This window comes from Ornithodoros turicata, chromosome 4 (assembly GCF_037126465.1).
Source record: "Ornithodoros turicata isolate Travis chromosome 4, ASM3712646v1, whole genome shotgun sequence".
Classification (NCBI taxonomy): domain Eukaryota; kingdom Metazoa; phylum Arthropoda; class Arachnida; order Ixodida; family Argasidae; genus Ornithodoros; species Ornithodoros turicata.
Window position 1 is genome coordinate 44769049 of NC_088204.1, and position 25695 is coordinate 44794743.

A 25695-nucleotide genomic window follows, 5' to 3' on the forward strand; every position below is an offset into this window, starting at 1 on the left:
TGCTAGACATCAAACTGCTAGCTGGCTTGTTTTCCATGCTGAAAATACAGGGTGTCCCAGAAAACGTGTAATTGAATTATAATAAAAAACTACGCCACCTAGCGTAACAACATGCGATATACAGAGTGATAGCAGAAAGAGAGAACACAGGCATGGCTTATCGGATTCGGCTTCAGGTGGGATCATGCCTTCCCTCTCCCAATTTCAAGGAACGATGACTTTTTCACTATCACTCTGTGGGCTGGGTTTGCGACCTCCTTTCGTCGGACTGACATGATCGCGCTCAAAAAGTTATCGAGCGCTATGCACTTGGTGCCCCGAACAGCATGATGTTTGGCTATTTTTTCCGATGGGATAGCTCCTCAATATCCCTGTCAATTATCATCAATTTGAGTTAATTCGGCACGCTCTTCACGTTGGTGGGGCAAAAAAGTTACCTTTACTTGGCAAATTTCCGAGTTCAGTTTGCAAAAATTTAGATAATAAACCTTACGTTACATGACATTTACATCAGGAGGTGGCAAAAATTTAGTATGAACAAATGCCGTTGACTGCATGATTCTAGGCGGCGTAGTTTTTTTTAATTATAATTCAATGACACGTTTTCTGGGACACCCTGTATATTGTTTCTGGAAGCGGTACGGTAGCTGCGCGGTTGAGTGACAAGTAGAAAGAACTGCTACTGAAAGAGTTGCTAGAGTAGAAAGTGCGTTCAAAACAGACATCACAACGATACACGTGGTGCCACCTTTTGTCGAAAATAGAAGAAAGGGAGACACTGTAAAGATTCCTTTACAGATCAATAACAGGCAATAATATGCTTGCCCAATTAGACATCTGAATTTTGTACAATTTATGAAACAGATGACTGAACAATCTTAAAGGGACCATGAAATGATTTTCGAGGATTCTGAGTACTCTGCGGGAAACCGTTCTCATGATCCATCACTATCGTACACACATTGACTTTTAACCGTATTCAGTACAACGGAGGCGCAGTTATCAGAATAAAATAGCAGGGTGTGACCGCTGGATATATGCCTTCGAAGTGGGCTTACGTCATCGCCATCCAATCCTCTCAGCCAACTGTGAACGACGAGGAAGACACACCCCGCCGGACCACGTGGATGCATGGTTTCGGTTTGGACAACAATGACGTCGTATATATCCCGTCGAAATCACTTGAAATATGTCGAAAGGCAAATTATCAGCAATTGAGGAAGAGGTTATGCGACACATACAGCGTCTGTGGATCGTTCGGTACGCAGCAGCTCGTAAAATGTCACCGACAAAGGTATAATCTGACGAAGAAGAAGTTCAAAGAGGAAAACGTGCTCTGGTAACCATGCTGACAGTCAACGGCTATATTACATTTCTCGTAGGATTCTGTGTCAACGGTTAGTTACATTCGTGTCTCCGAGTCAAATTAAAACATATTTCATGACAAAGTATGCAAGCTTATTTGAAAATTTTGCACTTTGCTCGCAAAAGCCCGTCCACGAATCGGCAACATGTTCTGTGTATGATGTCACGGCCAGTTCGCCTCGGAGGCGGGCCGTAGCAGCTGCCGTTCACGCCTGTGGTAAATATAGAATATTTTCGCTATTTGTACGATTTTCAACTTCATATTTCACAGAGTGAATGCTTTAGTACAGGGGAACTAATTAAAAATGATCGTGGGCTTGTCAAAAATCCTTTCATGGTCCCTTTAAGTCATCACAGCAATGTCATATGCACAGGGACAATGGAAGCCTGTCATTTTCGTAACAACCCTCAAAATGGAAATGCAAAAATCACCATCCTGTACATGTCATAGAAAACGTCATTTGGAGGTCATGTGACTTTGTTTACATGTTGTTTTAGTGCTTGCCAACATGTTCCCTCTCCATAAAAACAAGTGATGAACATATTTAGACTACACAGTACTCTTACGTGACATATGGTAGCCTACTCCTCCGAAGCACGAGTGCGTCAGATAGAATTAGTGTGTTAATACGAGTGGAGTGTCGACAGAAGGTTGAAAATGGAGCACGGGCGGCATTCGCATTTTATTTTGCACTGTAGTGCAGTGCCAAAAGCAAAGTCTGCAACTGCATGATTTATATCTGTTGCACAATTCTTGTATGTTGTCTGTTCCAGAACAAAGGAAACTTTATTTTATCGTGTGGTCCTTAATAAAATGATCAAATTTTGTCAAGCATGCATTTGATGCATTGCTTTCATAAAAGAAACAATGAAAAACTTTGCATATAATCGGGGGTTTACTACATATTTTGAAGATTTTTAGTGCATAGTTGCATATTTCAAGAGATTTTAGTGCATACCTATTTATCCTCTGGTCATCACACTCAGCAGTCTCCTGCTAAAAAAAAAAGAAAGGCTTGCATTATCATCGCTTCTGAGCAGATCATTTAAACACCTCTTTAAAACGTCTCGTATCAGGTCACTTGAAATGCTTTTTCATTTAAACGCTGCCCAGTTGCAAACTTGAGCATACGTCGCGTGACATGTTCATCCGGTTGCTGTGAAACTTTCACCACCATTTTAAATCAATAATTCCCTTTCCTGACTGTAGCTGTGCTGGCGTGCTAGGGCCATTCCTGCCTTTCTAGCAGAATCACTGAAATATCAGTGATATTGTCAAACAAGACTGAGCTCAGAAGTGTGGAGTAATGGTTTTGTAGGTAATGTACAGTAGAGCCAATTTATAACGAAGTCATCGGGACTGGAAAAAAAATTCTATATAGCAAGTGGCATTTCGATAAAAGGAGGAGACCATAAACACAGTGTGAATTGCTCAAGATAGCGTGGAAATCGAACACGAACGTGTTAGTACAGGCATTTTTAAGAAAACCTCAGTTAAAAGCACTTGTACAAACCTCTATTATTGCAGCATGAAAAAGCTTGTGATCTGAGATTGCCAAGAGGTCTTGCTATGCAGCAACAGCATTTTTCAACACTTCAAAAGCGTGTCCTCCATGTCGGGGTGTTTTGAATCATGGACGTGCATCCTCTTCCTTGAGAAACTCTTCTCGAACACGTCCAGTACATCCCTCTTACTCTTCAATATGGTTGACAGTGTTGACACCAGAGTATTGAAGTCCTTGGTGATGTCAGATTTGAGCCTCCACCCTCGTCCACCTCCCAGATAAGGGAGACTTTCTGCTCAAGAGTCATACGCCTCCTTACCAACTTTGCTGGCGCCATGATGAAAAAGAAAGCAACAGCTTCCCAACTGCAACTACAGGCCCATCACATAGTTGGAGAGACCCTCTCCCGTTCCTTCCCGTTGCCTTCCTGGAGGGAAACGGACATGAAAGACCCGAAAAAGCGTACGACGCCATGCCATCCAGCGTCACTAAATTGTGAGCTGTTGCTGACTCTGTGTCACTGCCTCAATGCTCCTGCTGTATGCTAGGTTTTCGTAGTATGCGTATTCGGATCGCAGTAAACTTGGAAAAATACGGTTCAAAGTCCATGCGTTTCTATCAGAACCAGGTGAAATTAAAAAAAAAAAAAAAAAGATACGATTTCGTTCTAACGAGGGTTTGCTGTTTTAAGAATGAGTCAGAATTGAGAAATGGGGAGGCATACCATCCCTCAGGGAGGGAGCACTAATCATCCTAGGGGACCACTGACTGTATTAGCGGAAGAAGAAAGGTGGCGGAATGAGGTCAGTTGCACACAAAGACACATGGGTCATGTACAAAGGGATCGTTTTGGCCAGATATTCTAACAAGAAATTTCCAAAGAGAACATTTCGTCCGATAAGTCAATGAATAAGCCACAGAGTAGCATAGAAAAACTTTAGGAGATAAGAAGCAGCTTATATGCATGAAATTACAATAATTTATAGTTCGGATCTGCATTACCATTGTGAAAGACTGAGGAAAACTTGCCACCACTGACGAAATATCTCGTATGCAGAAGGCAGTGTATGAGCATCTGTATACGAATAATGTCAACATAAGCGAGATAAATTTTGCTGTGAAACATAGCAGTTGCACAGCGATCACGCTCCTTGCAGATGTGCAACCCCTGAGCTGTGATGTCACCGGACGTCTGGCCAATCACATTAGCACTCATAGAAGAGACACCACAATGGGAAGTGAGAGTTGGAATAGAGAGGTTACAAAGGGAATACATGTGCCGTGGGAAAGGCACTGCCTATGCTTGGTGTGGAGAAAGAAAGCTGTACTATGCCAGACTATGCAAAGCCATTCCTATCTATGGTTAGGAATCCCTGCCACTTTTACAGTCCCAGGATTTCGGGATTTTCCCCAACTAATCTCAGGATTGATTCAAAACCAAAATAGCGAGCATGCACAGCCTTTGTGTAGTAACTCTGATGTGTGCGTCTCCTTGGCGTTGTATCGCTGTGTGTTAATCTAGACACTCAATTTTTAATAGTGACACTTTTTATCCAAAAACTGGTACGGCCTGTTTTAAAATGCAAATGAAATGGCAAATCAAAGGCTTGTTTTTATCCTCAGTTGTCACGCACGCCCACCAATTTATTTTATGCTGTCACCCAAATACGAAACAACCATTCGACTTCCAAAACTGAATCATGAAGTATCAAAACTTCCCAAGCAACAGTATGTGAATATTTCCGGCTGCTTAATGTTCAGGAAAAGTCTGGTTTCAGAGAACACTTGTTTTTTCTTTTTTTGTGTGTGCCGTTGTTCACATGTGCACCCCTGTAACAGCAGTTCAATGCCACTGATACGTCTCAAACGAGGAAAGCAACGCACCAAGTTCTGGCGCGTGTGTCACAGGCGTCAACAATGAAAGCCTGCCTACCAGCAACAAATGAAATCAGATGTGTACGTTCTTAGAGTGAGCAAATTAGAACGGTGCAAGCGAGCTGGTGTACTGTAGAAAGAGGTAACATTTCCTTGAGTTTGAGAAACACACAATACGAAGTTTGTGTTGTCCTCTTCGTATTGTGTGCTCCTATGCGTGCTACAAATTAAATAACTCGAAATTGTTACACTGTTCCGCGTTGCGAGTGTTCGAACGGTATAGGTTTGCAGTATTCGCCACAAATCTCGAAATCCTGGGATTTCGGGGCATGAAAAAACTGCCAGGATCCCAGGATTGGGTATATCCCAGATCCCGACACTACTCCTATCATTCTTAGTGAGGACTGGTGCATGGTTTACTTACTGTCTGTGTATCGAAATTATAAAAGGAACATACTTTTTATCAAGCGAGTGTCATGATACAGCCACCCATACCTGCTCATCCGCCCAGAGGAGTGCCACCTGTTAAGTCTGTTTCTGGCACTGTTCGCAAGAGGTGCTGCCTACCTAAGATACTTCACTGCGCGCAGCGTGTTTAAAGCAAGCGGTTCTGTAGTGTGTTCATGCTTTACCTGGCATATATATGGGACTTGGTTACCGAAATGTAAAATACCATTTATGGAAGCAAAGGAAGGAACTCTGAAAAACAAAATATTATTCGAAGTTAACCATTCCCGGGCCGTTCGTGACGAACTGAGGACGCTGCTGGAGAACACCAAAACTTGAACGTTGTGGGTAAAAGCAGATATACAGGGGCGATTCCAGTGTGTTCTAATTAGAGGCGTGCAACTATTCGAAATTTTGAATACAAGTTGAATATTTGCGATATATTCGAAAATTTGATATTCAAAGTTTTTGAATGTCCCTAAAAGTTCGAATATTTGATTTTTTGTTTTTGTTTTCGACTATCATTGCAACTTATTACTGTACAAAGCTGTTGCGGGCTGCACAGTGGAATTTGAACGTTGCGGTAACAGCGGCAAACATGTATAGAAGAACAGCTGCAAAGCAGAACACTGAGCTTCCTAGGTCTGCTAATGCGCCCCATACGTTCGGTAACCGAAACAGAGACTAGTACACTGTTGTGTGCAGCCACCATTTCAAAGTGCCACTCTGGACTCGGGAAAACAGCGTTTATTTTGTTTAGTCCATGAAAAGAAGGTGCCTCAAGGATTCTATACGCAAAACTTCAGCCCTGTTTACAAAGGCTGTGCATTTCTGTCAATTTTTGAAAATCTGCTGAGCCTCCACAAGGTTCAATGAGGCGAGGAGCAGGTGACGTAATCATAAGCCCACAAATTGCAATGATGTCATGTTCTGGAGAGGGCGCTCGCCTCCTATCAACGACGCCGGCGTCCGGAGAGCGTCGGGCGGTGGAGAAGTCACGTGACTACAGATGCCTTCTCCCTCCTTGTGCTTTCTCAAGGGTCAGAGTGGTCGGAGGATATGCCATGTGGTGCTCTGCTAACGGAGTGCAAAAATGAGCACCCCGGAAGATACAACGTTGCCAGAGGACAGCCGGGTGCTCCGTCAGACCTTAACATGACGTCACAGTTCTCGAAAATAAAAATTTTCTCTACCTTTTGCGCCATGTAGAGCCAAAATGGTTTGCAGGAATGTAAAGTGAACAAGATGTCAGTAACGTAACTTTGGTAGGATTCTGAAGACACGAGATTTAGTCTGTAGTAGCACTTTAAAGTTCGCCCCAGCCAAACGCGAAACTGCGGTATGCTTCATGCATTGTCAGCACAGTCGCCGCTTTAGTCGATTGTCAACCAACTCTTAACATTCGTGTGAAACATGCAGTTCGATGAAATTCTGGTTCCATATGAAAATTTTGTTGCCATTGAGCTGAACACCGCTGTTCACTGTGCCACTGCATGCTCAGCCAAAACCCACATCTCCAATGCATTTTTTTTTGTTTGATTTGTGGTCGCGTGCGATGACTGCGATAATCGGGACATGATGATGTTTCAACATAGTTCCTCTGGTGCTGTGCGACCGTATGTTAAGGAGTGCCAACTAGGATGACAATAAAGCTGCAAAGTCATTTGACACTGCACTGACTGTTGTTACAGATGATAGCAAGACACATACCCGCATGGAGCAATTATGCTCGAGACTTGCACAAGTCGGCGCGGAAGTTTTGAGGTGTGCGCGCAGATATTCGCCATGTAATGAAAAAAGCGTGGAACGTTGCGTAAACAATCATGAGCAATGATGAGCACAGCCATCCAACATCGTTGAGGATCTCAGTTTCACTGCACCAACAAATGAGGCTGTTCCAACTATACGTTAGTGTAAGGAACAATAGTCTCACGCATGACATCACATGTGAGAGCACAGTGAAACCGCGCAGTTTCTCGCCTACACGACAAATGCGGAAGGCACTATGAGTGTAGGAAGACAGCACTTGCCACAGTCATTTTCCATCTGAGATGTGCTCATCACCGGGACCACCACCAGGATTTTTTCCAGTGGTGGGCAGGGCGGAATGTTTGGGGTGGTGGTGCATCAACTGCACCCGCAACTACGCGCAACGTCTACCCGCAACGTCTTGGCTCAGAAACCCTACGTTTCTGGAAGCTAGGGGGTCAATGGACCCCCTTGATGTCGCCCATGCTCATCACTATACCATCCCACATTGTGAACATTTCATTGCCCTTTACTTCCATTCTGTCTGTTTCACCAGCACTTACAATGCCATTGCCAACACGGGTGTTCACTATTCATGGAAGATTTTTGAAGTGCAAATTGTTTTTATGGTTTTCAGCTTGCCTCATGAGAACAGCACATTCTTTCATTGTAAAAATAAGTTTACTGTACATGTTCATGTACATGTGCATGCATGTTACATATAAGTAGGGTTCCGTGTTTTTGATGTTTATTTTTGGGCAGATTCGGCGTATGTTTTTCGATGTTAATTGATTTTTGCGAAATCAGAGTTTTTCAAAGTTTTTCCTTGCGTGTACATGGTTTACCAGACAGTTATTGGCGAATAGCAACTACAATGTAATTTCAGTGCTGTGCGCATCTAACGCAGCAACAACAACAACCAATGCGAATTACCAGTTTTACCAGTACCAGTTCTACGAAGTACCAGTTCGAGTTCTATAAGTGTTGCAAGAAATGACCGGAAGGCATTACGAGGATTCTTCAGATTCACGTGGTGTTGCGATTGCACGTGCTCCGATATGCGCGCCCCACCTATTCCACAGCCCACATTAACAGTCACGCGACAATACTTGCATACGACAACATCTTCCTTGCCTGAGAGCTCAAAATCTTGATTTTCGCAAACGTAATCCGAAGCCCTCTTCCTTTTTCTTCCCATATCGAGTGCCGCGGAGAGACAGGACTGCCGTACGTGGAAAGTGGAGGTGTATGTACTGTCGTAACCTCTCCACTAAACAACTGAAGGCCGGTGACCGAGATTCTACTTGACGTCACGTCCCTAAAAGGTTCACAAGCGCGGTGGGGCACCTACAATGGCAGAAGAATGAGATTCCGACCAGCGCACCCAATCCGTGACAAAAGGATTGACCCTGGAACACTCAATGTGGTCGCAGGTCATCCAACCATAGCTAATACCAAGAAAAGAAGAGTAATAAAGGTTTGCCTGCTTGGCATGTTGAAATCTTAAGCTGGGCATGCGCAGCAATTTATCCTCCTGATGCTTCCGTGCATGAGGTGAAGCCTCCTTTACGAAATTGCCCTTGCTGCAGGACCAACACAGGCGGGACAGTGTTTAGTTTAAGATAAAGTTATCCAAAGTTAGTTTTGTCGACATCGTCTGTGGAAGAGGCCGCGCCCCTCCCACATGCAGTTTAGCGGTGCCGACGAGGGACTTTGATTTAATGTCTGTGAGGTTGCCTTTAAAAAGTTAGGACTCTTGAATAATGACTACATCTCACAAACAAGAACGGTGTCTTAAAAATGTCCTTTACGTCTAAAATTTCAGTAGTGCAACTTCCTAGGGCGAGTGCAAAGAAACTACAGTGTGTTCATGGCAAAGCTGAGGCAGGATGCCAACTCGTTTGTTTCACAAATGGCCTGTGGTTGTCTGAAACAATTACAGCCTCATGCGTATAACTAGGGCCTGACTTTTTCGGGTTTTATTTTTGGCCAAATTCGGGGGGTAAATATCGGGTGATATTTTTCATTCGAAAATTCGGGTGTATTCGGGTTAAATCCCGTTACGGCATATTCTGTCGTCAGGAATTCGGGTGTACTCGGGTGATTTTTTTTTGTTTAATAGAAATCTGTCTTAACATGGAACTAATGTTTAGCAATATTATCAAACTTTATTTTAATGCACGCTTATGAGTGTGCCACGCGACCCGGATGTTTTCGGGTAGATTCGGGTTAAACCCGAATTTTACAGATTTCGTTCGGGGGGTAAATATCGGGCGGATACGGGTTTAACCCTAAAAAGTCAGGCCCTACGTATAACGTGCTACTGCCTGACATAAAATTTTGAAATGAAGATAACCACTCCAGTACTCCAGTAAGTGTAGGCTCACCTGAAAAGCAGGAAGCACTCTCATGTAAAGTAGGGGCTTTTAGCAGAAGAATTGCATGTCTCTCTTGTGACAGTTTATGCCAGAAAAATTGCACTAAAGCCATGGGCTACAAAATGAAAACTTTTAGTGCGAAAGTCACATATTGTAAATTTTGCACGAATATTCGATATTTGATTCGGTATTCGGAATTTTTTCCTCCATTCGATTCAATATTCGATTCGACTTAAAATATTCGGATTCGCACCCCCCTAATTTTTTGTAAAAAAATGACAGCAACTAAGAATACGGCACCAAAGGGCACCTACGTCATTTTATTCTTGCGTGAAATAGCCCGTTATTCGCATCTGCGTTGTGCCTAGAAGATGCGGTATCGCGCATTGTTCGTACGCTGTCAAAGCCTCCACAGCTTTCTCCGTACAGTGTTGCGATCTCGCAAACCTTCTAAGTACATCTATGGCATTGCGTCTTCTGTAAGACTCTCTGTTGCTACGACATATTTGTCCCCGTCAAGAAAATCATCTATGCTGATTTCATCACATACGTCGCCACGCGTACGCGATAACGACCTGCATCTCGTGCTCTTTGCTTCATCCTGTACTTGGCTGCAACAAGACAGGTCAAAACCAGTGTAAAAAGGAGAAGCCTCAGAAGAATTTTCCAATGATTCAGACTTCCCTTTTTAGGCAACAGATTCCTCCACACCCTAATCGCGCGCGTTATCTTTCGCCGTGGGAACAGGACGCTACTTGCGCCCTTCGTTTTCGTGACCCTAAAGTCAGCTTTAGGGTCATAAACCCTATCTGGTTCTTTCTTTGTATCGAGGCAGCGACTGAAAAGTATTTCGCTGTAGTGGGATTTCAAATACATCAATCTCTATTGCCCTCTGCTGGGGAATCCAAAATCTTTCGCTCTATCGCGAATTTCGTTATATCACGTTTCGTTGTAACGAGGTTTGATTGTAGTTCTATATTTCATTTGGTTTTCGAATCGAATAGCAATGCTTTAAAATATTTGATAATTTTCTCGAATATTGCATTCAAATAATGTAGCGTATTTGCTCACATATTCGACACACTCGTATATTGAATGCACCCAAACTTGAGAGCAAAAATGCTGTCACGGTCGGGCCGTCTCGCACACTTCAGAGCCATTTATCAACGAGAAGGAGCGCCTGGCACCAGAGTGATGAACAACTAATGCAGTGGACACCGAGGAGTATTTTGTCCATTCTTGATAGAGCAGATGATGATTGCATGTGGAAGAATCGTGACAATGAGGGACAATCGCAAGTTTCGATACCGGAGAGATCACCGCAGATATCTCGGAATAAAAGGGGAGTACCTCAATTGTTGGGTTCCAACTTTATCTCGCATATTGAACGCACCCCATCCATGTCACGATGTTTTCCGATAAAAAATATGCGTCTTATACGTGAGTAAATACAGTTATCAGTCAGTCCTCTTTCGGACCGCCCCGCCACAGACTAATGCACAGTTGAACGTTAGCAAGTTGAACAGCACTTGGAAGTGCCACTGCAACCCCAACAAAGCAATCCCCTCATTTTGTGGTGTACAAGTTGGCAACAGAAGTGCCCACTCCTGGGAAAATAGTAGCCGAAATATATGTTTCTGTATCAGCGACTTCAGGTTGCTTGAAGTGCTTTCAATTTGCACCAACATGGTCACAAATTGTTGCCTGTCACCACAGCGTGTTGTTTCTGCATGGAAGCAGGTAATGCTTGTTCAAAAGGAACTTCAGTGTGCTTAATTTTCTTTATTATTTTTTTTTTTTTTGTCTACTGGATTATTCGATCTGTATTTGCATTGAATTCAGTAGCTTTCAATAAACGATTTGTATTCGATTCAAGCATGAAAATCACTATTTGCACAGCCCTAATTACTGTAAAAGAGGTAGTAAGCTAACTAGCCTTACTTGCTTGTTTGCACGCTTGAGGTTTTTCCCTGTGGCACAGCTCATGACTTGTGGATCCACCTGAAGACATCCACCAACCAGGAGAGATGCAGAGAGAATAGGAAGAGCTACGCAACCCAACCAGAGCAGCTGAGTGGCTGACAGGAGTGGAGGCAGCATCAATAAGCAGCCCAAGAACTGGGCTAGAGATAAGCTGACACCACAACACAAGAGGAACTGCATGGCACTGCGGGCAACCATTGTATAATGACGGGCCTGCAAGAGACAAAACTTCCATTGAGTGAAACTGTGCCATAAGCATAACGTACACTGACATTACATGACAATACACTGACAATACATGAAGTTCCACACCTTACATCTCAGGTTCCACTAGGATGTACTCAAGCGGGTGGACATAAGCGAAATTTTCAAAGGAACAGTGAAGGAAGTGGTAGATCTCATGGAAGGCTAATCATGGTGAATGCATGTTGCAGTGTGTAAAACATGGTTTGACCATTTCAACGTAGGAATTTGATCTAACCAATACAAAATGCAGAGTGTTATACCTAGAGCCTGAAGTTTTCGGGAAATATTTTTTTTCTAAATTCGAGGGGAAAAAATCGGGTAAATAAAACGTGCTCTAAATTCATGCGAATTTGGGTGGAAAAACTTCCAGCATGCTAAATTCGGGGAGAAATCGGGCTTAGTTACTCAAACAAACTGTTCTGGTTTGCTACAAACGGTGATGTAACTGCATTTTCTGCCAAACAAGTTGGTGTGCATTCCTGCGAACATCTGAGTGAGGGCAATTTGACAGGTAAAAATCGGGTTTCACCCTAAAGAGGGAACCTTCAATTCGGGGTGCAAATTCGGAGAAATATCGGGTTAAACCCTAAAACTTCAGGCTCTAGTTATACCCCTATCACAGGGGATAATTTAGTGTAATTTTCGTGAAGTGCGCTCCCTCCAAACAAATGACACTTGCAACACATGCTTGCTACATGGCTTAAAGTAGCACAGAAGTCAGTTTTAACACCCTGTTTTCTTCCTATAAAACTGTTAAGAGGTTCAGTAAGATGCACCATGAGCAGTAATTCACACCATAGAGTCTTAATTATCGCAGAATTGAATTTAAAGTACGCCATAAAAAGCGACCGTGCGCAACACTGGTGGAGAGCAGTACCAGCCTGTGATCTGCCTGCGACCTCACGCTGACTGGTTCAAAGAAACGTTGCCTGCTAGTCGACAGTTGGGGCTCTGGAAATGCACTGCTCTTGGCTCGGTCACCCGCCGAACCAATTTAGCAGCGGAAATGTTGCAGCTGTGTCAGGCCAATCCTGATGACTTCTTTAGCTGCCTAATCACCATGTCCGAGTGCTGGGTGTATCACAATGACCCCAAGACAAAGGAGCAAAGCAAGCAGTGGAAACATGGGGGATCACCACCGCCGAAAAAGGCAAAGACCCAACCATCATCGAGCAAGGTGATGCTGAGTGTTTTTTGTCTGTTAGCGCCACGGGTGGCGCTAACAGACTATGCATCACTGCAAAGGGCGAAGCATTGCAGGAGCATACTATCGTAATCTCCTGACAAGGTTGCAGGGGGCTGTCAAGATGAAGCGTCACGGGAAGCTGTCCAAGGGGGTGCTTTTGCTCCACGACGATGCCCCAGCTCACTATGCACAGGACACAGTCACACATGTTGCTTCTTTGGGCTATCAAATTTTGTCTAACCCCCCTATTCTCCTGACATGGCATCCAGTGACTTCTTCCTCTTTCCTCGGATGCGGAAACCACTGCGTGGCAGGCATTTTCAGAATGACGATGATTTTCCAGGTGGAACGTTTCCTGAACAGCAAAAATGCAGACTTCTACAACCAAGGCCTCCGCCAAGTCATCCATCATTGGAAAAAAATGTGTCGCATTGAAGGGCGAATATGTAGAGAGGGACTAACACCATCACCAAGTTTCATGGTCACGGCTTGATTTTTTCTAGGTGATAATTAAAACTTTATGACTATCCCTCGCATACTCGCTAGGTGATTAAAAGTGCTAAACCCCCAGTGCCAGGGAGCTACTGGGGGTTTAGCGCTCTTAATCATGATCCACTGAACCGGCCAATTTTTAACCCTCTTAGTTGCTAGGTAGCAAAGCACATATCCGCTGCGTTGCGCTTATGCAATGTAGAATATACAGTCGACCCCCGTCCATCCGGACGGTGCCGTTCCCGGCAAAATCGTCTGGATACCGGGGCATCCGGATAAATGAAACGACCAAATAGAAACGCCCTACATAGCAAGGTTTAATTAAAACACAGAAATCTCGTCAATGACAGCTGTTACATAGTAGTGTAGGCACTCGATTCCTGCAAACTTTTGCTAATTGCATAGAGTTGAGCCACGCTGTTGCGCTGCTCGAAGAATGTCAGTGCGGACGCAAAGTGTCAATGTCGGAGCCTTGTTTCTCACTGGCATCATCGGCACCGTCTTGCTGCACATCATCGTAGGCAACAGCAGCAATCACACCGTCATCAGACATAGCTGCGCACGCGTCATCATCCTTATCAATGTCAACGTAGATAGAAACCGCATCATCATCTATAGCAGTCACAGTGAGCCTCTGCATCAGGGATCGCAGCTCACCTAGGGGAATGTCTTCATCGGCCAACGGGCCGTAAGCAGCAGGCCCTCGGGTTGGAATTTTTCCCTCTGGAACCGGACAGTTGCTCGAGATATTTCCAAATGACTCGACTGGTCAACGTGACTCAACGCACACAAATAGAAAAGGGGGTCATCATGCACGGTTGTCTCCCCTACGGAGGAATGTAGGTTCCTAACGTGTGAAGGGAATAACCCCATCACAGCAAAAAGGGTGACGAAGCGGGGTCAGTGCCTCCGGGTAGTCAGGATAACTGAAGCTGGATTACAAGAGTTTTCGGCTTTCGTTCCCTCGAATTCTTGTCCGAGTCCGGAAGCTGAAGTCCGGATAAACGAGAACAAAATACATAGAGGAAAATCCGTTCCCTTGCCTTTTGTCCGGACACCGCGGGATCCGGATAAATGAAGTCCAAATAAACGGGGGTCGACTGTAGTTGTAAATTGCAAGAGTTAACAAAATGAGAAAAAAACAGTGTTAGTACTATCTGGTATTGTTTGTTTGTTTGTAAGAAAAAAAAAGAGAGGAGAAACTGAACTCGTTTGCCGGTGCGTTCTGCTACTCCTAACATAAATTCTCCCCCCGCAGAAAAAACGAAAAATCTACTACTTTACTACTATCTGGTACAGCTTCGTCCAACCTTAACTTGAACACAGCACCGGCGTGGGGAGCAAGAGGGACAACAACCTAGCGGCTCTAACTGGAATTATTGGGGGAGAGCGTTGAGGGCTGTCCTACTCGCATCACGGGGGTGCCCGTCTGAGAACTGGTGTTCCGCTTACAACGGGAAATGATAGGAGACGCATCACTTCAGCTTGTTTGAAGTGATTACGCGAGCTTGTGCCACCTGATATCGCTGTGAAGCGACATCAGTTGAATCACAACTGCCGTTTCCTCGCTATTAACTGCACGGGAAAGGCTTTGTGCGTCCAAACGCTACAAGACAATTTCACTCGCATAACGGGCTTGATTTATTCTTGAAGCAGCATGGAAGTGGTAATGGAGAGTAAATATGTAAATAATGCGAGCGAGTAACCACATTGTGATGTCGCATGGAATATTCCATTCTTACGATGTTCTACAAACCCTTGATTACTGTAAATTGTTTCGACGTAAGACATATAGCAAGCTGCTCATCCTCGTTGTTGTTGTTTGAAGAAAAAAAAAAAATAAAGAGTAGCACTCATAAGAGCGCCGGCTACTCCACATTATTTAGTTAACATCTCTAATTTCTTCATCAGCATGTATTATTGACTGCAACACAAAGGGAATCACTGGGAGAATGGAACGAACTTGTCAACTGGCTGGTCCTAAAGCGAGAGAATTTACGGATAAAGCATTCATAGAACAAGTGACATTTTGGGCCCACATATGGGGCATAATTAAATGCCTTCTGAGCAACAAGCGACGCCGCTTTCACTTCGCTCACGAGCTGTGGACGGCAGTAGAGAGTGAATGGAACAACCTCCGCGAAGACGCTGGGCTCATGGACCATCTCTTTGCGTCACTGCCACGCCGCATGCATCTTATAATAGAGGCGAACGGAGGGCCCATTACTAAGCGCAAGCCTTTGCCTATGCAAAGCAGCAGCACACAACTGTTGAAATAAAATATTTTGAACTCGAATGGAACGCTTGTCGGCTCTGCGGGACGGAGATGAAATCTTCTCATCCCAGTTCTTGTTTTACATGAGCGTTAGTCAGGAATGCATCAGCAGCGCTGGCAATGAGAAGTTCGCTCTCGTCCCTATAGTAGTGCCTGCTAGTTGTTGTTTACAAGATACATTTCGTGATGCGCCCTTCCTCCATGAACTCCTGGGTTACGCGGTTTGCGGTTGGAAGAAAGCAATGTATTTCATCTCCATCCCATCATTATGTTTCTGCTCTTACTGAGCACTTGCAGTGTTTATGTTTGCTATGTTTGTCACACTAAAGGTTTCCATTAGTCCCGAACAGCAGTTCCTTCGGGATAAAACAGTGCAGAACGTCGGAAAGCCATCGCGAACACATAATACAACGTGGCGCGAAATGTGGGGCTTTAAAATCTTTTCCAACGCCATGCATTCATGTGTATTATTATTCCATTGCTTTCATTCTATTCTTTAATTCCAATCAATGTGATGCCACTGTATCCCATACCAGTGAAATGTTTGTTTGTGAACGTGGCTGCTAACGCGGACAATCACTGATCAGATAGCGAAGATTTCAATCGCCTGCAGCAATCTCCAGAACAGACTGGAACGATGTGTAGATAACAAATACCCACATAACACGCAGCGCTCGCAATAATAATAATTTGAATAATTGGGGGTTTACGTCGCGAGACAACTGAGATCATGAGCGACGCTGCAGTGGTCGGTCTGTGGATTGCTTTTGCCCACCTGAGGGTTCTTTAACGTGCGATGAAAGCTCATCACACGGCACCCCATATTTAACGTCCCTCGCGGAAGACGGTGTGTCTAAGCAACTTGTACCCTGCCACCAAGTCGCTGGCATCCTCGGCCGGGTCCGAACCCGCCATCTCGGCAGCGCTAGTTCGAAACGGAGAGACGGCCACCCCCGTAACGCGAGTAGGACAGCCCTCAACGCTCCCCCCCGATAATTCCAGTTAGAGCCGCTAGGGTGTCGTCCCTCTTGCTCCGCAGGCCAGCACCGTGTTGGACGAAGCTGTACTATTGCTGCAGATTTCCCCAGATCCAGTCACACAAGCCACTCGGCTTAGGCGGTTCTGTTATGCGGTGAATGGTAAAAATTCTGTTCTAGCTTATTGTTGTATACCGTATTTACTCGCATAATTTGCACACTTTTTCTCCCCAAAAATGTTTGAAAAGTTAGGGGTGCGAAAATTACGCGGGAACGTTAGTTACGATATTGAAACGATGCACAATTTCAAAATTTTAGTATGCCGGTGATAGAGGCTCTCTGTAGAGCCGATATTGACGTTATCATTGCACGGCGCAAGAGCAAAAGAAATACACAAATACTGTGCAACCGCCGATGGTCAGGCGGCAAAACGCCGACCCACTACCGTACTGTAATTACCTACTACCAACGGAAAAAGGACAAGTGTGCAGGCCAGCTGGTACATGGTGTCCCTTTCTCGGGTTCCAATTTTTCACCTACTACCAAGCATGTAATTCATGTTCATGCTCCTGTCGTAACCACTACTAGTCTTGTCTTTCATATCGTGCAAAATCTTTCAAGGTCTTGAATGACCGTTCATGCTTTCCTGTCCATTTCAAGCACTGTACCTCACAAACAGAAGTGCGATTTAACCTGCCTCTTGTGCTTCATTCCCACTTGTGGCCCCTGAACCGGTTCGTGAACCGGACCGTTTGGAAAAAATACAATTCAAACCATTATATTGCCTTCCGGAGCTGAACCGGAACTAAACCCTTATTGTCGAACCTGAACCCGAACCAAACCGATAAACATTTGGATTCAACTCTATGGCCGCTAGTTGCACTTGACAACCGAAAGCACGCTATGTTCACCAAATTTGTCATCTTGTGCTCTAAGGTTTGTCATGGCGTGTTTGTCCAGCGTTTCTTTCCACGTTTTGTAGTTTGAGTGCCAGTATCATCCTTTGCTTCAGTGTACCATTACCCAAAAGTGTGCCCAAATGAAACAAAAGCACTGCAATAACTTTGGTAGCACTGACGGCGTTGCAAAAAACAATCTCCACGGTCACTGAGACGCGCGTGCCAGATATCCACGCGCAAAAACGTGGGTGCACAACTTATGCGATTTTTTTTTCTTGTCATTTTTAGTGCTAAACTAGGGACGCACAAATTATGTGATGGCACAAAATATGCGAGTAAATATGGTATTGGTACAGTTTCTGTATATCAAAACTATTATAAACACTATTGAAAAATGGACAGATTTGTTTCCTCTCGCTATGGGTTTGGTGAAAGCGTTACTGAAATGAAGGCCATGTTAGGGTGGGACTCACTGAGTGTTCGGAGAAGGTTCCTTAGGCTCAAATTTTTTCATACCATCTATAATTGTAAGTCTGCATTAGAGACATCCCGGTATATACATTTGCCTCCTTATGTATCATCCAGGTTGGATCATACCAAAAAAAGTTGCTGAATATGTGTGCAGAACTGATGTTTCTAAATACTCTTTTTTCCCTAGACTCAATAGAATACATTGCCTGCCCATCTTGTTGACAAACGTGACTCTAAGCGCTTTTATCAGCTCTTGTATACATGTAACCCTGTATGCAGTTTGTGCGTAGTCGTGTTTCTAAAAATTACTCTGTTGTATTTTTACTTTGCATTGTTCCCCCCTACTGTAATGCCCCCGGGCGTTGTAGGTATAATAATAATAATAATAAAACATACTGCACTGCCCATTGTGAGATCAAGCTCTGAATTAGTTATGGAAAGGTCAAGAATTAAAAAGTAGGGGTGTGCAAATCCCAATATTTGAAGCCAAATCGAATGTGGAAAAAAGTGCTGCATACTGAGTTGAATATTGAATATTGTGGAAATTTTACAATACGTGCCTTTTGCACTAAAAGTTTGCAATTTGTAGTCCATGGCTTTAGTGTAATTTTTCTGCCATTAACTGTGACAAGCGTGACATCCAAATTTTCTGTGGGAAGCCCCTACTCTTTAATTTTACATGATAGTGTTTCCGGCTTTTCAGCTGAGTCTACACTTACTGGGGCAATTATCTTGATTTCAAAATTTGATGCTATGCCGTGGCATGTTACATAGATGAGGTTGTAATAGTTTCTGAACAACCCAGGTTCAGTTCCTGGCGTCAGCACCTTTTGCCTGAGTTGCTTGAATCCACAGGCCACTTGTGAAACAAACAAATTGGCGTCCTGCCTCAGCTTTGCCATGAACATCTTTCGGCTTCTTTGCTTTAGTGTGTATATCTCATCTGGGGATGCTGAAATTTTGAATGTAAGGGATGTCTTTAGGGTACCCTTTTGTTCCTGGGCTGCAGGCATTATGTAACAGTCTTCAAGGCAACCTTCCAGACATCAAATCAAAATTACCCGCGAGCACCGCTAAAGTGCATGTGGGAGGGACGCCACCCCTTCATCAGGCGAAGTATACACAGTGAACTTGAGGTAACGAATTCTCACGCTAAACAACAACGGTCCGCCAGTGTTGTGTTGATCCTGCAGCACTAGCGATTTCGTAAAGAAGGCTTCACCTCATGCAAGGAAGCATCAGGTGAAGCACACTTTCGTAGTGGTGTCGTTCATATTCGTGGAATAGTCGAATGTTCGGAAAACTGAATATTAGATATTCCATTCGCGAATCAAATACTTCGAGTGATGGATATTCAATTCGAATTCTAGAACTCGAATATTCGCACACCTCTACTAAAAAGTGCATATTAAGTAGTAAGTAACTTGGAAATAAAGCGTTTGTTGTGCAAAGTAGCTTAGGAGCTGCAACACGACGAGCATTTAGGCTAGTTGGTGTGAATGCACGATAAGGTAAACACGACGCAAAAGACAAAGACAGGGGAGCAGACAGGACAGGCGTCCTGTCTTCCAAATAGAAAATAGAAAGGAGGGTAGACCATGTAACACATAATATAAAAAAGGTTGCTAACAGATATTTTGTCCCCACGGTCTTTTCAGCCCTAAATAGGCTAGGCATTCTTTGCTCCTATAGGAAGAAAAATATTTGGGCTAGTGTGTGCGATACTAAACATACTCAGAACTGGTTGTTCCTTGTATAACTGGTGTGGTGTATTCAATCCCACTCTCATGCAAAAAAGTGTACATCTGACAGACAGGTAGGTGTGCTAATATTAGATTAGGAAAGCACCAGTGTACCTTAAAAGGTACGCCTTCTGGAAACTTAGCGTTTCACTGCAGCAGATGTGGACCTGAGGATGTGGCTGAGGGACCTGACTTTGGAAGTATACCACTATTTTGGGAAATCTAGAATGCAGACTACTCGGGAAATTATTGAGGCTTACTTTATATCTCATAATGGAGATAACTGTATCAGCAAGCCCTAGATTACATTGTCTGAGGAAGAAATAGAATTTCTTTCAGGGTGCGGCAATGGGCGAGCCTTCATATCAGTTTTCCCTGTGTAAGATAAAAAAATCTGTTTTGATGACTCGTGTCCTTGAACCAGTGTGATCTGTGGGGCTGTTTTGTTGAGCCAGGTACATAAACTGTGGGGGCACCACTTCTCAACAATTACACATCTGCTAGTGGCACCACTTGTAATACATAACATGGCCCCTCTTTTTTTGAGGTAATGTTAGTAACAGTAATGAGGTAATGAGTAGTAATGAGGTAATGTTAGTAACAGTAACCAGGGGCTAGTAATGAGTGCCTTTTGTTAAGTTACTTCCTCATCTCTGCTTAAACTTCACATGCAAACATCGATACTAAACACAGCCAGAGCAATGACACCTATGCCAAGCTTTCGAAAACAGATTAACAAATTGGCAAAATAAATAAAATTTGCCCACGCTACCAACCTTCCTGAACCACAGAGTTTCTTAATCAGCTGGACTCTCGCCCCCTCTCTCTATCAAAATTGCTTGGTCCCTGGCTAAATCCAGCCGACCAACGCTCTGCACTCAAAGCTCTTTTGAACTTTTTGGACACCATAGGACTTTGATCTTTATTGTGAAGGGGCGCATTATTTCATTCCCCATATCACCGCCAGCAATGGGATAGATTATCAGCCCTGGCGATGAAACTCCCCAAGTTCCATATCGAAGAAACCCCAAGACGAGGGACACTGAAAAAGGGGGACAAACACAACGAAGTCTCAAGTCTTCATTGTGTTTGTCCTCCTTTTTCCGTGTTCCTCATCTCAGGGGTTTCTTCAGTATGGATCTATATCACCAGCTCACTTGCTGCTTAACTATTCTATGAGAAACGAAGTTGTTGTTGTTGCAAATAAAATTTATCTGGCAGGCACATGCGTGTCATGTGTGTACCCACACAGCGTAGATTCAAGGCATTTGTAGCATTTGCCTATGGGGCAGCCTACCTCCATGATAAGGTGATAGAGGCTTATCCGATCGTCTCGGCATCCACTAAGCACACAAGGCAAGGATCCCAAGGTGCGAGCCAGCTCCCACGGTGTCACCAAACAGTGTTCTTGAACTGTCTGTGGAGAGCACTGGGACTGACGGCCACACAGCTGTGGTGCCAGTGGTTCCACAGCTATGCTGCAATGTAAATGCATGTCATTGTCAGGAGTGCACAAAGAGTTTCGTACAATTTTTATGTCAAGTGTTTGATGAAGTTGTAAGACCCTTTGAAGCCAAGAGACGGTTGTTTGTGTCAAGAGCTAGTAAGAAGAAAACATTTGCTGTGAGAAGTATTGGCCATTTAGTACTTTTGTCAGTGACAACATAAGTCATACACTTGACCCCGCCCCCACACAAGAATTGCTGCGCGCGCGCGAATGTAGTGCGGAGTGGCCGAGTGGGAACTGGGGAGAGAGAGAGAGAGAGAGAGAGCCGGCACTACATCACGAAGCGGGGGCGTTGTGCAAAGGCTGGAAGCCAATCAGAGGAGCCTTCCACGGATAAGTGGGCGGTCCCAATTGTAGTAGTTAAGTTGTCCCTGACTATAGAGACATTGTGTTAGCCATGAATCAATGAAGATCCATGCTGTTTTGTAATGTCTCCCTTTCTTGGGTTAAGTTTACCTTCTCTTTGCAACCCTTTGGCATGTGACCCAAATCCGACCTTAGATATCCCATCTTGTTTTTCCTGTTTTGCTGTACATATTTGTGGTTCTTAGTGCAGTAAAATTATTTGCTGGCATCACCTGTCTTGGTGTACTTTACTTACTAACCTATCGCCCACAATCAGGTTTTTCTTCTCAAGGGGGTTATCTCTGTATTACCTGCATTTATATTGTTTTATCTGTTGGTGTCTGTTCCTGTGGAGTTACAATTTCTTTGTACTAGTATAATACAATTTGTGCTAGAGCTGCCCACACCCTTTTGTGCACACAGCCACAATGATACATATCTACATCAGCCTTAGTTCAAGCTGGGCTAGACGCAATAAGAGTAAAGTTGATATGGCACAGTTTAGTGTGCAGGGTTAGTTTAGCAATCATTACACACTGGATTGCACCCTAAAAATAGAAGACTGGGTTTATCCATCCTCAAACTTCGCAGGCTGAGAGCCATTTGTCTTAAGTTTTATTGGAATTTTTTGCAAGCATTATGGTCCTGTAGAAACTGCATTAAAAATGGAACAAAATCTCACCCCACACATTTTCCATCGCCTATCTAACCTAAGAGCCACCATTTCTTACTCTGTGTGTTTCATATAGCCACACAGCTGGCACAACATAAAGAAGCACAGGATTGAGGCACGTCGCATTGTTTTATCACATTGTTGTAGGCAGTGCCACCTGTGCATGGTGATGTGAACGTGAAGCCAACAGAACAAAAAATGGTGGTGTCTGAGCGAGATAGCCCATTGAAAATGTATGTGTTGAACAATTTTGCTGGATTTTTAATTATTTTTCTACAGAACCATTCACTCTCACAAAAATTCCAATGAAACATAAGACAAATAGCTATCAGTTTATAAAGTTTTGGGCCCCATCTTCTATTTTTATGATGCAACGAAATGCTTAATGATTGCTAGACTAACCCATTTTGTTGTTTGTCCAGGTGTTTGTGTGTCTTAAAGGGATAAGAACAGTGCGACAAACGGGACAGAGAACATGATGAATACCTCATGGTGAAATATTTTGTGGTGTTGTGCTCACAACATGATGTTCTGCTCCAAACATGTGAGCCTTTTCAACCAGCATAACATATTGCGAGGAAAGATCCCTCTGTGTTGTGTATGGTAGACTGCAATAGTGGGATGAACTGTATTCAGAGTTAGTCAACATGTTCCATGCAGCCTGCTTTTTGTGCATCTCCTCATTTCTATGTTTACACTGTGAATTTCCTGTACTTTTGTTAGAAGCTGCACATATTTCCATCTGCTACTGAACATAACTCTAAAAGTTGGGAGTACATTTACTGGAACTTGCAATGCCCAGAGTAAAGTGTTGATCATGAGCTCACAAAATTTGTTAACTTTAGTGACAGAATATTGTAAACAGTGTACAGCAGGCTTCACCTACTGCTCTAGAGTAATGAGGTGAAGCCAACTTGCAGAAAGGAGCCTCACACCAAAAGAGCAATGACAGTAACGTGAAGTGGGCTTCACCTAACTCTCGGATGTAATGAAGCGAAGCTCACTTGCAAAACGGCGATAACGATACCTTGCTTCAGTACTATACAAAAAGTTTTTGAAAATTTCGAATACTGAAAATAGGTTGCAAATAGCATGCAAATAGCATTCGAATAGCATCAGATATTTGTTTCATGTTCGAAATTTCGAATATTCGCGCAGCTCTAGTAATAACTATGTATAAACTAAGTTTTTGGTTCCACCGGCTGTCAAGTAGTTAAGGGGCAGTTATATTCAGAAACATGGCGTTGCACACGTGCTTCGTAATACGTGTTTCATACACACGTGTTTTGTATCTTCCATCTGCTGCGATTATTAAAAGTGCTATACAAATCCACAAAAGAATGTTTGGGGATGATGATAGCATTTTATCTTGAATGAGCGTGTTCAAATGGTCACGTATGTGAAAGCCAAAAGTCAATGGTGTCATACTGTTAGATGAAACTGGATGAAAAGCTTCGAATTCAGACATTTCAACACATCTATTTCATGCACACATTCATTCGTATATTCCATGTGTTCGATATACTCATATGTTCGATACAAGTTGTGTCCAGCACGCGGAGAATATTATAGCTGGGCATTCTGAGGCGAGATCGAAGTACTTACAAAGAAACCAATCTACAAACAACTGTGACGTTGTTCCACTTGAGATAAAAAATCAGATTACAACATTACCTTAGCATTCGGTGCGTTTTGCTTGACACATAGAACAACAGTGATACACAATAAAGTGCAGTCTGCATACTGGACAAATGCAAGTCCTGTGCTTTTCTTCCCGGCTAAGTGCGGGGAATTGGACAAGTTCAGACAGTCACTAAGTCATTTTCACTTGTTTTGACATGATTTGAAAAACTCTATGCCCAGAAACACAGGTTCCCACGCACGTTTTCAAGCGCGACAACCACAGCGCAAGCACCCGGCTCCAGCCATGCATCCACACTAAAGACGATGATACTGTTTGATCTCGTGGCAAGTAGTACAATGTACTGAGCAAACGAAATCTGTTAGCGCATGCATCATTGACCACGCTTTGAGTGAGAGAGAGAGAGAGAAATCTTTTTATTAGGTACATTAGATATTTATACAAGGCTTGAAAACAGGACCGCGAGGCAAGCCTGTAATGCGGTCCCTATGGTACTCAAATATGTTAACAAAATTCCAACAAAACTCTTACCGAGGGAAAGATAACAAAAAAGTAATTTAGAATGTGCACATGCTTAACAAGTTTCACGGTATGTCTGCAACTCTTGCAAACTCTTGAACACGTGAAAGCGTGACGCACTTTTCATAATTAGTGGCAGGGAATTCCAATTCTTTCCAGCAAAATACTGGAATGATTGGCCATAATTAGTACGAGGTTTGGGAAGTTATCACACAACCCTGCATTTCCAAAACTGTACAAAGTAGTATTATGCGCAACCGACATTTTAAGTGAACTTACCATGTTGTGAAGCAGTTTGCACATTAAAATGTCACATTTGTACGAAACAAGTGTATGTATATCTCTAACACCTAACAATGAAAAGCAGAAATTAACAGTGTCATAAGTAGGGTTGCCACCAGGCCGGTATTATACCGGCACGGCCGGTTATTTGCGCGCTCTGCTGGTTGCCGGTAAGAAGGTGATACCGGCAGCCTTTTGCCGGTATTTGTGGCTCATGACCTTTCATAAGGGCTTTTCCGGGGTTTTCCCTTCAACATTCCACTACAGATTGAATAAATCTGGAGCACAGGCCTAACTCCGCAGTCACCAGTCGTTTTCTTAGTTATTCATTATTATGATTATTCATTGTTATTATTACTACCATTGTTATTCATTACGTCTTGTGTTCAAAGGGGTCAAGAGCAGTAGTTGTGCAAAGCTGTTGGTGGTTGTGTCGAGCCAGCTAGAACGTTCCTCACCCACTTTCCGTTTCCCACAAGCCTTTCCTCCTTTCCCTGTATTCCACCTCCTCTCCCTCAGCCGGTATTTTTCACTCCGAAAGGTGGCAACCCTAGTCATAAGGCGGTATGCCCATCATTATCCGCAGAGCTTTCTTTTGTAACGAAAACAAAGGTTGAAGATTCGATTTATATGTTATATCATACGCTTCCAGGCAGTAAGAAATATGACAGTGAATCAATGCGAAATACCCAAGTGAGGAGATTGGGACAACAAATCTCAGACGTGAGAAGGCAAAAAGACCCTGCAAAATTTTTTTCCGCACGTGAGAAATGTGTGGAGTTGACCATGCCCGTTTCCTGCACTGCTGTGTTATACACACACTATGAGTTTTGTATGTGTTGCTCTCTTATCTCCCCTAGAGTCATTAAATAAGCTTCGCTTCAGAGTATCGATACTGAGTTCCAAGAGCGAGCACACGCCATGTTGTTTCCGCGCCACGGTAGCAATGCGCACGTGCACTTTAGCGCACGACGTCATTTACCATGCGTGGGTGAAATGTTCCTTTCTCTTGCAAGCAGCTCATCAAGGTTGACGGCCTTGAGCTCACCTTGACATCCTCAGGAGGTTCTGGTAGACAGTACATGGATTATCGCACAACTATCATACACGATGAAAGATGAAAGTCACTGAAAAGGT

At 43.6% G+C, this 25695-nt stretch overlaps 1 protein-coding gene across 3 annotated transcripts in view; it reads right to left on the reverse strand.

Annotated features, from left to right (window-relative positions):
• LOC135391477 (transmembrane protein 94-like) overlaps nucleotides 1–25695 on the reverse strand; it is a 587105-nt gene that overhangs the window by 72099 nt on the left and 489311 nt on the right. For all 3 annotated transcript variants that reach the window (XM_064621740.1, XM_064621741.1, XM_064621742.1), the window contains 2 exons: nucleotides 20888–21068; nucleotides 11261–11515 (listed from right to left, as the gene is read on the reverse strand). In XM_064621740.1, the coding sequence (XP_064477810.1) occupies nucleotides 11261–11515; nucleotides 20888–21068 (436 nt within the window). The remainder of the gene's footprint in view (nucleotides 1–11260; nucleotides 11516–20887; nucleotides 21069–25695) is intronic.